Source organism: Microcaecilia unicolor, chromosome 10, assembly GCF_901765095.1.
Source record: "Microcaecilia unicolor chromosome 10, aMicUni1.1, whole genome shotgun sequence".
NCBI classification, from domain to species: Eukaryota; Metazoa; Chordata; class Amphibia; order Gymnophiona; family Siphonopidae; genus Microcaecilia; species Microcaecilia unicolor.
Window position 1 is genome coordinate 68,777,981 of NC_044040.1, and position 14,632 is coordinate 68,792,612.

The 14,632-nt window shown below is 41.2% G+C and overlaps 1 protein-coding gene across 1 annotated transcript in view; it reads right to left on the reverse strand.

Moving 5' to 3' along the window:
• Positions 1 to 7,237: 7,237 nt before the first annotated feature.
• PUS7L (pseudouridine synthase 7 like) overlaps positions 7,238 to 14,632 on the reverse strand; it is a 31,380-nt gene continuing 23,985 nt past the window's right edge. The window contains exons 8-9 of the mRNA XM_030215997.1: positions 12,900 to 12,953; positions 7,238 to 8,577 (exon numbers count right to left, since the gene is read on the reverse strand). Coding sequence (XP_030071857.1) covers positions 8,251 to 8,577; positions 12,900 to 12,953 — 381 coding nt within the window. The 3' untranslated portion in view covers positions 7,238 to 8,250. The remainder of the gene's footprint in view (positions 8,578 to 12,899; positions 12,954 to 14,632) is intronic.

Genomic DNA, 14,632 nt, shown 5'->3' on the forward strand with positions numbered 1-14,632 from the left:
CAAGCCAGATGATCTCTTAACACTGCAGGAATCTCACTTAAAAAAGGGTCAAACAAAGTTAAATTGCAAAGACATTCCACATAGAGAACTAGAAACAGAATAACACATATTTTAAAATAAACAGAGATCACCTTATAAGACAAAATCAAACTTATTTAAATCTAATCTAAAACAATCTTTTAAAAGGAACAAAACAAATTTCAGTTCTTCCTGACCTTTCTAACCTGTACACCCGAGAAATCAAAACCAGATGACATTCCTCAACCTTCAGGCTGAACCAAAGGCTGATTTTCCTGTTCTCGCTGTATTTTTTCTACATCTGCATGAAAAAGATCTGCTGCTACAGAAAATAAATTCCAAATTGTAAGATGCTTCTCTAAGCTTTTCTTCTTTTTCTTATTTTCTTGTATGTATGTCAGGAGAGATAATAATTTTGGATGATCAAACGATCCATACTGAGACCAGCTCAAAACAGAATCTTTTGCATCATATTTGACCCATTTCTCATGTATTTTTTCAATCTGTTTTTTTTCTAACGGGAATAATTCTATGACATGCTGCAAAGGGGAGCATTGTTTTGAACTATCTAAATCTAAATACAAAGCATATACAGGAGGCTTTTCTTTCTTATCTGCCCCTTTCCCTTCCATTTTATTCTGACTATTAAAATTTCTCCTATAGAGCCACAACCTACAAAAATATACTACTGCACCTAAACAAAGAAAATATACAAAACAGAAAACTACAAAGCTAAACAAATATACCACTAATAAGTCCACAATGTAAGCTTACTCACGCGTCTTCTTATTTCTCTTTAGCAAGCCCAGGAGTCGTCACCTGTATGTCCACGTCAGTAGGTTGATCACTCCCAAATCAGTGGTACACAGTAATCAGGCGTAAACAACGCTTGCTCTCTCTCAAAATCCTGTAAAAAACTTCGTTAACAACAAACACTTAATTTGTCATTCGTCTCGCCTTCTCTTTTCCGTGTGCGGCATCACTCCTGGCTGGCTCGCCACTTTTGTAGAGAACGCCAGACGAATTTCCTATTTAAGATATAAAGTTTATTTACAATTGTACTGAATAGCTCAATGGGCTATTTCAGGTAGCATTTCTTGATAAGCAATATACAAGTCAGAATGAATGATTAAAAAAACAATGTACAGCGAATAAATCAGAATGCTATAGACAGACGAAGAAATCAGAATGCTATATACAGACAAAGAAATTAGAATGCTCACTACCTCTTTGTTCCAATCTGTTTTTATATCGTTCTTCTTTGGCATCTGACCAATTCTCTCATACAACATTCCTGTGCAAGTCTCTGAATACCACAAACTGTTAAATGTGCAGAACATCTGCTTTCTGTTATTGCTCCCCCTACTTGCCAGACTTTCTGGAGCCGTGCCTTCGGCTGATGTGGGCCTCATGTCTCAGGAGATTTAGTGTTGAAACAGCTTGCTCTGCATGTTCTTTGAAGCTTTCCACTTCTATTTTTTTATGCTTTTATTCAACAAGGCGCACAAAATGAAAGGCATCACTGCTATTGTACTGTACCTACAAAGCAGGGGCGTATCTGCGTGGGGCCACAGGGGCCTGGGCCCCCGCAGATTTCGCCCTGGACCCCCCTACCGCCGTTAACCCTCCCCCACCTACCGCCAATCCTTTCCCCGCCTACCGCCGTCACCTACCCCCAAGGTCCGCTCCTGCCGTTTTTTTAAAATATTACTTCAGCTGGCGGGGGACCCCAACCCCCGCCAGCCCAGCCGAGGTCTTCTTTAACTTCTTCATCCTCGTGCTGTTAAAGCTGCAATGCAGCCTTCCAGTTGGACGGAGTTTGACGTCGCAGCACGTTGTACGTGCAGGACGTCAACATGCTGCGACGTCAAACTCCGTCCAACTGGAAGGCTGCATTGCAGCTTTAACAGCACAAGGATGAAGAAGTTAAAGAAGACCTCGGCTGGGCTGGCGGTGGTTGGGGTCCCCCGCCAGCTGAAGTAATATTTTAAAAAACCGGCAGGAGCGGACCTCAGGGGTAGGTGACGGTGGTAGGCGGGGAAAGGGTTGGCGGTAGGCGGGGGAGGGTTAACGGCGGTAGGGGGGAGGGTTGACGGCGGTGGGGGGGACGGCGGTAGGGGGGTTATAATGTGCCCCCTCACTCTAGCCCCTGCCCCCCCTACCGCCGAACCTCAGATACGCCCCTGCTACAAAGCAGTTCACAAAAAAAAAAGTTGTAAAGAGAAAGAGATACATCAAAACTATCAGTTATAATTATTGGTCAAGACTGATCAGTGAGACTCAATGTCACTGCCCCCCAAATAAATGAGAAACAGGACTCAGGTTTTGATCCCTTTCATAAAGCAAAAGATAGGAGGCTTTCAGATCTCAATTCAAGGGTATTGAATTCCACACTGAAGGAGCTACACAGTAGAAGGTGAAACGAAGTGTCTGTTCAGCTCTACTTCTGGCGGGAGATAGAATCACAAGAAAGTCGTTCTGTGAAGATCTCAGCAGACACAAGGGAGAGCAGAGGATCAGCAGGTCAGAGATGGAGCCAGCCTACAGGGCATCTTACACTAGCATCAGAATCTTGAACTGGGACCAGACAGAGATAGGTAGCCAGGTTACCGTGCTACATTAAATAGCTGTGTTTATCTCTCATTGTTTCAGGTATCCACTTCCAAGAACAATTCTGAAATTGGCTGCAAGGCATAATTAACAGGGTACATAGCCAAGTCAACTAACATAGCAGGATTCAAAAGTGGTTTGGACAACTTCCTTCAGGAAAGGTCCATAAAAGATTTTTAGCCAAGCAGACTTGGGAATGGCTTATTCCTCAACATGAAATATGAAAAGCACACTTAGTTTATGGGACCTAGGCATTTCAGGCTCCAACTTGCTATTTCATTGACAGGATGTTGGGCTCGATGGGTCTGCAAGTACCAGTACATTTTTTTCTAGCAAAAAAGGTGCCAGTACTCAAATGCTAGGCCTCCCTTCAGGGGTGGGGTGATCATTGAGGACCCGCCCCACAATAGCCAGGTCCCCTGCAACTAGTCACAGAATCTATGACAAGGCAGAATTGCTGTGTACAGCCTGGAGCTCTTTCATTAAAACGGGGTCTGTGGGACAATTTTAGCAGACAATGGAAAAGGTACCGGTACTCAGTACCCCCTCAAAAAAAGCCCTGGCAAGTACTGCCTGAATAGTGTGTCCAAAGCACTTAGCGCATGTTAGGGGAAGGGCCCCTAAGTGTCACATGGCCCATATGTATAAAATAGGACATGCAGCATTTAGCAGGTGCTAAGCTTTAGTAAAAGGGTATATTAGTTTTTGGAGCACTTAGCTGACTCAGCATCAATACTCCCCCTCACTACTAAAAAACATTAGTACAGAGGTACTTAGATAAGACGACTTAGGAAATAAAGAATAGTACATTCAAGAACCTAAAAAAACAAATCCAAAGTAAGTTCTGAATGGCAGTTCTTCAGATCAATAGAAACCAAATGCCCTGCCATGGACCTGTGTTAAGTATTTAACACTCTCCAAAGGGTCAAAAACAGTTATACAGTATGTATATTTATTTATTTACATTGGCTTGATATACCACCAATCACATTAAAAATACAGCAAAGCCGTTTATAATCAGACAAACAAGCACCTATGAGGGAAGAAAAAGTTAAAAGCGCAAAGAAGGAAAAAAGAAAAGGCACAGGGAAAAGCATAGTTTTGCATTTACTTTTGACCTGCTTTTTGAATGCTGGGTGAGAGGGAACTCTTTTTATTGCCAGTGGTAGGGTGTTCCACAGTTTTGGTCCAGTGTAATAAAATACCGTTTCACAGGAGGAGATGGAAGTTGCAAGAGGTACTCTGAGATGATCACAGTGTACATGAGGGAATGTATGGAACCTGGAGGTTTGAGATGAAATCAGAAGCAGAAGGTAAAATACCTTTATGAAGAGAATTTATGAAAAGCTTTAAAAAAAAAAAAAATCTAATTTCAGCTCTTCTCCTTTTTAACATCATTAGACAGCCACTCAGTTCTGGGCTTTTTCACCAATTCTGTGTTGTCACACAGCAATACATAAACACAGAAGGATAGTGGGAAGTAGATCATGAGCTCAAGAGACCAGGACACAAAAATGTGTCTAAAATATCTTTATTTTCCAAGACTTGACACAGTACCGTGTTTCAGCCACTGGCCTGACTCAGGAGCCTTTTTCACAAACATGGTGAATTGCTGCTCGTTCATAGGACGCCCATTTGGGAATTTACGCGTTGCACTTTATAAAAGTTTTTTTAAAAAGACTAATTATTGATATTAACATCCAATATTGGAGATTTCAGCATATGTTTGTAAAAACGACTCCTGAGACAGGCCAGTGGCAGCTGGCTCAAAGACTAGTGTCACGAAGGTTTTAGGTACATAGGACAATGGGGCAATACATGGAAAAACAAAAGACTATATTGTAATGATCGGCTGCATCTCACTGCGGCAGGAAAAAAAATCCTTGGGGAGAAACTTAGACAACATGTTTCTAGACATTTAAACTGGAAGGCGGGGGTGGCATATGTAGGCAGGTCACTTCCAGTGGTCACCCCCAGCTAAAGCTAAGATGCTATAGTAGAAAAGAAAGCAATGAAAACAACAACCTTAGCAAATCACTTCTTACCGGCACAGCAGGAAGTGAGACTAAACAAAAAACTAAAAACCGAAGACAAAAATGCCACTGAAATGTAGATGGAAAGCGATAATCACAAATGTTCGCAGTCTAATCAACAAATTTCATGACCTGCAAGCCCTGATGTTAGAGGCAGACTTAGACATTGTTGCAATCGTGGAGACATGGTTCAATGATTCCCACGAATAGAATGCAAATATACCAGGCCATAATCTATTTCGGAACGATAGAGATGGTTGTAAAGGTGGAGAAGTAGCTCTGTATGTGAGAAATGATATTGCAACAACAGAAATGACGGGCCTGGGGAAAGGAAGAAGTGATATGGATCACCATAAAAAGAGATGATGAAACCTCTGTCCACATGGGTGTTGTCTACACACCTCAGACACAATCAGAGGAAGCAGATAAAAATCTGGTTACAGATATCCAAAAGTTGGGAAAGAAAAGAGAGGTGCTGTTGATGGGAGATTTCAATCTGCCAGGTGCGGATTGGAAAGTTTCATTTGCAGAATCAGAAAGAAGTAGAGAGATCATGGATGCTTTTCAAAGTGCTCTGTTCAGACAACTGGTGACAGAACCCATGAGGGAGGGAGCGATGCTGGATCTGGTGCTCACAAATGTGGAAAGTGTGTCTAATGTGCGAGTGAATTTCCTGGAATCAAGTTGCAAGATCCAAGACAACATGATTTTACCAAAGGTAAATCGTGCCAAACGAATCTCACTGAATTCTTTGACTGGGTGACCAGATAACTGGATCAAGGACGTGCGATAGATGTAATCTACTTAAATTTCAGCAAAGCCTTTGACACAATTCCTCATAGGAGGTTCTTGAATAAACTTGACAGGCTGAAGATAGGACCCAAAATGGTGAACTGATTGATGGGACAGATGCTAGAGGATGGTGATTAATAGAATTCACTCGGAGGAGGGAAAGGTAAGTAGTGGAGTGCCTCAAGGATTGGTGCTGGAGCCAATTCTGTTCAATAGATTTGTAACAGAGTGGACACCCCAGAGAGAGAGTGGAAAACATGGAAAAGCTTCAGAATGGTCTAATGTTTGGCAATTAAAATTCAATGCAAGATGCATTTAGGGAGTAGAAATCCATGAGAGACGTATGTGTTAGGTGGTGAGAGTCTGATATACACAGGCAGGGAGAGGGATCTTGGGGTGATCGTATCTGAGGATCTGAAGGCGATGAAACCGTGTGATAAGGCGGTGGCTGTAGCCAGAAGGATGGTAGGCTATATAGAGAGAGGTGTAACCAGCAGAAGTAAGGTGGTATTGATGCCCCTATATAAGTCGTTAGGGAGGCCCCACCTAGAGTACTGTGTTCAGTTTTGAAGGCCGTATCTTGCTTAGGCTGTAAAAAACGAAGCAGTGCAAAGAAAAGCTACAAAATTGGTATGGGATTTGTGTTATCAGATGTAAGAGGAGAGACTGCACTTCACTGGCTTCCTATCCATTTCCGCATACAGTTCAAACTCCTCTTATTGACCTATAAGTGCATTCACTCTACAGCTCCTCAGTACCTCTCCACTCTCATCTCTCCCTACATTCCTCCCCGGGAACTCCGTTCACTGGGTAAATCTCTCTTACCTGCACCCTTCTCCTCAACTGCTAACTCCAGACTCCGTTCCTTTTATCTTGCTGCACCATATGCCTGGAATAGACTTCCTCAGCCGGTACGTCAAGCTCCATCTCTGGCTGTCTTCAAATCTAAGCTAAAAGCCCACCTTTTTGATGCTGCTTTTAATTCCTAACCCTTATTCACTTGTTCAGAACCCTTATTTTATCATCCTCACTTTAATATTCCCTTATCTCTTGTTTGTCCTGTTTGTCTGTCCTAATTACATTGTAAGCTCTGTCAAGCAGGGACTGTCTCTTCATGTTCAAGTGTACAGCGCTGCGTACGTCTAGTAGAGCTTTAGAAATGATAAGTAGTAGTAGACTTACTGACCTGAACATGTATACCCTGGAGGAAAGGAGAAACAGGAATGATACGATACAGATGTTCAAATATTTGAAAGGTATTAATCCGCAAACCTTTTCCGGAGATGGGAAGGCGGTAGAACTAGAGGACATGAATTGAGGTTGAAGGAGGGCCGACTCAGGAAAAATGTCAAAGTATTTTTTCACGGAGGGTGGTGGATAATTGGAATGCCCTCCCGCGGGAGGTGGTGGAGATAAAAACAGTAACAGAATTCAAAAATGCATGGGATCAACACAAATGAATCCTGTTCAGAAGGAATGGATCCTCAGAATCTTAGTGGAGATTGGATGGCAACACTCATAATTGGGAAGCAAAGCTAGTGCTGGGCAGACTTCTATGGTCTGTGCCCTGAAAATGGCAAGGACAAATCAAGGTCAGGAATACATATAAAGTAGCACATACAATGAGTTTAATCTTGTTGGGCAGACTGAATGGACCAAACAGGTCTTTATTTGCTGTCATCTACTATGTTACAGTACTGTGTTGAGTCTTGGAAAATATATTTTTTAGACCCAAGATTTGTGTCCTGGTCTCTTGAGCTCATGGTCTACTTCCCATTATCCTTCTGTGTTTACGTATCCTCCATAGGATTTCAGCGTTCTCCCTCCTCAGCGTATTTTTCACTGTGTCACACAGAGATACACCACTTTATAAAGGCTAGAGGCCAAGACGTGTGGTACATACATTTCTTCTTTTAACCTAGCTGCATAAGGACTAATGGGTTCGAGATTTTTGTGGATTATCATGGACAAGACATGGAGCTCAATGGGGATCCTGAGCTGCTGACATTCAATTTCCCTCTGTTGCTGATGCTGTTAGCTAAGGCAGCACTGTGGTCTCAACATAGCTACAGCAGTGGCATAGCCATGGGTGGGCCAAGGCCCCTCCACTGGAGTCAGCCCACCCAGTTAGTGGCAGTCACCAAGACCAATAACAGGAAAGCGGAAGGAGGTGCCAACATCCACAGGGCCTAGTGCCCACCTTTGTTAACCTCAGGTCCCACCAAAAAATCAGTTCTGGCTAAGTTACTGAGCTACATTTTAAAATGTTGGTCCCCAACTTGAATTTATAGGTGACTGAGCAGAAAGTCCTCTCTTTTTTTGCTTCAGAAAAACCAGCACATAAACTGTGTATATGTCCATTCCTCTGGTTTGTGTCCTGCTCTCTCTTTCCATAGAACGTGACCTGTTCTGTTTATCACACCAGTGAACTTCAGTAGTTCAACATTTTATTTTATTAGGTTAAAAATAATATAATCTGCAAAATACAGTAGGTTAAATACTTAAAATATGTTAATAATACAAAATATGTTACATATTGCATGTAAACAGTTTACACAACTGAATTTCACTACTGTAAATGAAAATAACCCTTTTAGGATTTTAAATTGGATGAAAACATGTACAAAAGATTTACACATCAATTTCATTTAGGCCTCTATTTAGTAATGCTTAGCATTAGATAAAGGCATTATCACATTGTCTGCCACATAGCCCACTGTATAAAATGGACTTTAAAGGCAGCTAACACAATAACACCATTATTAGGCACTAAACATTAGTAAATAGGGGCTTTAATCTAATAGCCATATTTCATGATTTCTCTAAGACAAACTGTTGCATAACATGAAGAATCCAGAACAAAGGATATTTTAAGGGACTGCTTTGCCCATTCCTTTCTGTCGTCTTTACTTTCCAAACCATCACTATGGTCCTCTAAAACCTCATATGACAAGTTCCGTGGATACTTTAGAATGTGTCTGTAACATCCTGGTACATTTAGCTGCAGAATAGAAATTCTGAATGTGCATGACTGTAGCCCATCTCTGCTGAGCATCTCATGGTACCACTCTCCAACTTTATTGCTGGGGTACATTATATTGTGCCCGATCATTGGAAGTACCACCTTTATAAAAATAAAATAAAACCAAAAGAATCATTACCACCAATGCCTTTTAAAATCCAGAAACAGTCTGACACACTATTCTTCAGCTTCCTGGCCTCACTCAGTGTCATGTGATTTCACATCTGATGTATTTATTGTGCATTTCTCTCTTAGCTCCTATTCAACGGTAGTTATTTTGGGCATCAGATTTCCAGACACATAACAGGTAATATCAAATCTGGAGATTTGCAGAGCAGGCTGGACTGGCTGCTAACTGTGAGACATTCAAGTTACATACACTTTGTGAAGTTGTTGAAAGCACCTGTCCCAGACAGATTTCTCAAAACAATTTATTACTTCTTCTATGGTTTCATTTTTGATCTACAACTTCATTCTTTATTAATGAGGTGTGAAGTCTCATTTTGCATAGAACATCTAGGTCAGAAAAGGGGCATCCAAGTTGGGACATTCAAGCTTTTTGTTAAATGGTTACAGGTATAAGGGTATACACAGTATATATATATGTATTTTCTGACATAACAGTCATTTTACAAAACAAAAAACATGCAAAATATCAGCTTCCTGCAGGGTGTTGTTACATGTAAATACGATTTTTATAAAACTATACATACCAACAGAGCCAAATAATGAGCCAAAGTACACACTTCAAATCTTGGCTTTTTCTGGTGGTTTAAGGTAAGAGAGATAAGCATAACTATCCCCTCACTCCCTCCTCAAAGCCCAAAGGTCTAAACAGCCAATTAGTTTAAACTTACATGTGATTCAGATATGTAAAAGTTGATGGAAAATCCTATTAAATGCATGTATATTTCCCTTCTAAAATGGGACATGCATGTAAATTTTAAACAGTCTGTCCACACCAGGTCCCCTTGAAGTCTGTATATGCTACTTACACTTATATATTCACAGCAATCACTGCTTACAGGTGTATGCCCATTTGCAAAAGCAAATTAGCTTGTTACATATATAAATGCTGTTTAACCCATCTAGAAAATGACTTCCATAACATCTAAGTCTTTTGAATGGGGTGCGGCATTCTGGTTAGAGCAATGGTCTAGGATCCAAGGAAAACAGACTTCAAATTGCACTTCACCCACAACACACTTTTGTAAAGTCACTATTTCCTATTGCCTCAGTTACCCACTTACAGGTTGATATTCAAAGCAATTTAACCAGGCAGGAGATGCTCCTGGCCAGTTAAACTGCCTGTGTAGGGCTATCCATTGATATTCAGCAGCACTTAACCAGACAGTGTTGCTGAATATCCCTTCTAGCCATCTCAACTGAAACCGGTTAATGTTCTGGGTGGTGGAGTCAGCACTTTAATCACAAGGTGAATGGACACATAGGACCACATAAAACACAATTCTATGTTTGTCTAGTTTCATCTATCCGGTTAATGGCTGAATACTGGCCCTTACCCGGATATTCAATGCTAGTGCCCGGACATGGCCCGGCATTGAATATTGGAGCATTAAGCCGGCAGCGGCTAAAACAAAAAAAATGTTCACTGCCATCAGCTGAATATTTACCCCTTGGATTGCAAGCTCTTTAGTGAAGGGACGTATGCTTACCACACTGCATACATTCAGCAGCACTATAAAAATTTTCAGTGGCATTATTGCTAGTTTACAATGCTGAGGAACAAAAAGGTGTGCACCTTTTATTATAGCCACACACTAATTTTAAAACCTTTCTTTTTTGCCTCTGTTCTTCAGGTGTAAGTCTTACTTATATCAGAGTGACTCCTGCATATGATTTGGATGAGGATCAGCACAGCGACACTCTGGTTCACTTAGATCTATTTTGAGAAATTTTGAGGGTCTTTTACTAAGGCGCGTGCTAAAAACAGGTGCGCGCTAAACATTAGAGACGCCAATGTATTCCTATGGGCGTCTCTAAAAACGTGAGCACACCTTAGTAAAAAGACCCCCTTTGAGGATTAACAAAAGCCAAAGAACTTAGTTGGTTTGATTTCAAAGTATTAGCTACAATTATTTCTGTTAGAGCTGCTCATTCTTTGCTGATGCGCCAACTGATAGAGAGATCTCGGTAGTTCTTGGTCCTTTGAACCAATGCTCAAAAAAACCCACTGAATTCAGGTAAAACTATAGTCCATGAAAAGAAGTTTATTCCAACTGACAAAAAAAAAATAAAATAAAATCAGCAGTTGTTTTCTTACTTCTCCAGCTTTCTATCTACCTTTTTCTTTTGCTTGATTCAAAATGTAGCAACACAGAATATGAAAATATACAACATCCATTTAGTCTGTGGATCCTACTTGGACTTTGGCTTTGCTGTCACTTCCCCCATCTCTAAGGCTCATCTGTGACTCTGCAGTCTGTTACAAAAATGGGATTTCTACCAGTGACAAATTAAAATTATAAAAGTAATAATCAAAAAGCCTTTTTTTCTTGTAATAAAAGGTTATTTTATTCTGTGATGCTCTGAAACTTTTGTGGTATAAAATATGCATGCTTAGGGTGTATGATTTGGTTAAGCCCTGGAACTCTTGGTGTATCTTATGTTAATAAGATGTCCAGCATCATCTGGAAACCTACTACCTGTTTCCCCTTATCAGTTCCTTTAGAAATATGTTCAAACTATTTTTTATTTTGACAGTTTTTTTTTTCTCTGTGGCTCCTGGAAAAGAAAGTAGTGAAAACAGCAGTAGCATTTAAGGTATTTTGAAGAGCATAGCACCTTTTCTTCACACTAAAATCTGGCCTCCCATTTGTTATGAGGTATATCATCTTCAGTATTTTTTTACACTGGGCCCAATATTCGAAGGACTTACAGTTTAGTGATGGCTGCTAAATGTATAATACCCCTATCCATTAATTTTTAGCAGCCATATCTTGACAGTACTGAAAATCCCTTTTAACTACCACGGCACTAAGGGGGAGATTCTACATATACTCCACGTGGAAATCGATTTCGACTAAGCTTATTCTATAAGATCTTTGTGCCGTATATAGAATATACTTAGTCGATGTTGTCGCACTTAAATCTACATGTGCCTATTTATACCAACGAAAACCTGGCGTAAATCCCGGCGCATAGATTTAGGCAGACTGGCCCATATTCCATACCTATGCGTGTAAATTTTGGAACACCCATAAACATGCCCCTTTTGAACTGCATGCATCATCATTTAGGTGCAGTTCACTATAGAATACGCTTAATGAGTTGTGCACGTAAATTGCAATTATTGCCAATGAGTGCTCATTATTGCTTGTTAAAGTGATGTTAAAAACACTGATTAGCTTGTTAAGCAATTTAAGTTACATGCGTAGTTATAGAATGCGCCTGGATTTTGGCACGCAAATCTAGGCCCCATTCATAGAATCCAGGGGTAAATGGATAGAGCAGGGATAGAGATAGGGTACAACAAACAACTTTACAAAGAGCAGTAATATTCAGTTGTTAGCCATATAAGCAAGCAGTTTAATTTAGCTGCAAAAAATTAGTCTTAAACAAAATCGTTTTACCATATGTATGGAAACTGAATACTGCCAGTATGATGACCAATTTATACATATATTCAGTGCCACTGCCTATCCAAATAGTTTTGCTATTCTGTCCTATGGGAGGCCTTCAGGACAACTTACAATCTAAAAATAAAGGAAAAGACAGAAAATCAAAGTAGAGGTGAACAGGACATGACCCATAAGGGTATAGGGTAGAAATACAATATTTGATAGGATGGAGGGAGGGGGAAGAGAACAAAAGGGGTGCTACAAATATCTCCAGGACTCTTCCCAGAGGCTTGCTAGAAACACATGCTTAAGGGCACTAATGGTACGCATCTATGAACAGGTGGGTCTTAAGGTCCATCGTAAATTTGTCAAGAGATGTTTGCAGACAGAGAGGGATGGGGAGGGAGTTCTAAAGTTTGGGAACCTGGACACAAAAAAATATTGTGTTTGGTGTGCTCGTGGACTATTTTTCAGTGACTAGGCACTACCAGCTGGTTATGTTGAGCAGACCAAAGTGTACGTGTTGGGCTAAAAGGGATAAGGCGTTGAGGGAGGTAAAGAGGTTGTCCTGAGCTCAGGGTCTTAAATACAAGCAGTATGATTTTATCCATATAGTGATGCAGAATATATAGATTTCTTTTAAAACACTGTGCCTAGAATTTTAAAAATAGGCTTAATGTTGCAGCTGAAAACTGACCCGATTTTTTAAAATAATTCTTATTTGCATATATTTCAACCTAGCAATGTGTTGACAGTAAAACTCATGAGACATAAAACAGAAGAGGGAATCAGCAAACATCTGTCTTGTCAGTGCCGCTATATTAAAGTTTTAAACAGGCTTACTTGGTGAAGTGCATATGTTTTAGCTGCCTCTTCTGAAGCCGTCACGACATGAACCTGTTATTCAAATAAACAATAAAGTAAAAAATAAAAGGGAGGAAAAAAACCACAAACCACACCAAATTCCTCACAGATACTAAAACAAACAAAAAATCTAGGAATAGGTGAAATAGGTGATTGCAATACCACACACTATATAACTAATTAGTCACTTGGAGAAAGAGAACATCAGTCACAGAAATTTGTAGGTCAACGGACCTCCTACAGCACACTGCGGTCCCAAGTCCTCAACCTCATGAATGTGTATCAATCATCTGTTATTCCCACCTCCATCCTGCCTTCAATATTTTATTTTGTCAAAATGTATTTATTTATTTTTTTAAATCCCAAGGTGTAGGTGTCCTTGCCTGAATTCAAGGGACAATTTCTGACGCTTATGCTAGTATTTTATAAAGACACGTGGAGGGGCATAATCAAACGCGAACGCCCATCTCCATGGGCGTCTATGTCCGAAAACGGGTATGTGAAGAGGCGGGACAAACCATATTATTGAAAAAGATGGGCGTCCATCTTTCGTTTCGAAAATACGGTTTGGTCGGACCAAATGCCATGGATTTGGTCCCTTCTGAGATGGGCGTTTTTTTTTTTTTTTTGCGATAATGGAAACTAAAAACGCCCAGCTCAGAAATGTCCCAATCCAAGCCATTTGGTAGTGGGAGGGACAAATGTACAACCCTACCATAGCTCTTAGGGGTGAAGGGGGCAACTACATGTGGGTACAGTGGGTTTTAGAGGCCTCCCATTTACCACCACAAGTGTTATGGGGGGGGGGGGGGGGGGGGGGGATGGGTCTGGGTCTGGGTCTGCCTGCCTGAAGTGCACTGCAGTGCCCACTAAAAGTGCTCCAGGGACAGGACTTGTTCCTGGTGTATAACCTTGGCACACCAGTTGACACCTGAAGACTAATCTCGCTGAAAACATCCTTTATTTGAATAAGCACCTTTACTCACAGTTAACGGCAGATCAGAGGTTGTGCCCCACTGGCAACGAGTCTCGCTGGTACTGAGATTAGCAGTAGGTCCGAGCTGGCAGAATGGTGTACAATGCCCTCTTTCAGCAACATTCAAGCTAAGAACTAAGTGCTGTAACGTGGCTAACACATGAAAGGGATCTAAAAGTGTCTTACACAAATGGCCACTACCGGAAACAAAACAGGGCACACTCTGACCCAGTAAGCAGAGGGAAAAGCATCATGGGAGTAGAGCCTACCAACTACCAACATCGTGAGCATTTAACACAAGCTAGTGGAATTACGGAGCCCAATACCCTACCCCCACCACAATGCATTGCTGATGTGACTCTACAGTGCCCTTAACAGAAAAGGTGTCACACTCACCCGAGACCCACATCAGAACCAGGGAAAGGCTGTCAGAGGATAGAACACATTCTGCTGTCATGGAGGTGGGTATGGCATTTGAGGCTGGCATACAGGCTGGGAAAAAAAGTTTGTAAAGTGGGTTTTTGTTGGTGGGAGGGGGTTAGTGACCACTGGGGGAGTCAGGGGAGGTCATCCCCGATTCCCTCTGGTGGTCATCTGGTCAGTTGGGGCACTTTTTGGGACTTGGACCTGAAAAAAAGGGTCCAAATAAAGCGGACAAAATTCTCATCAAAAACGCCCTTCTTGTTTCGATTATCAGCTAAAGACGCCCATCGCTCCTCGGCCGATAACCACTCCC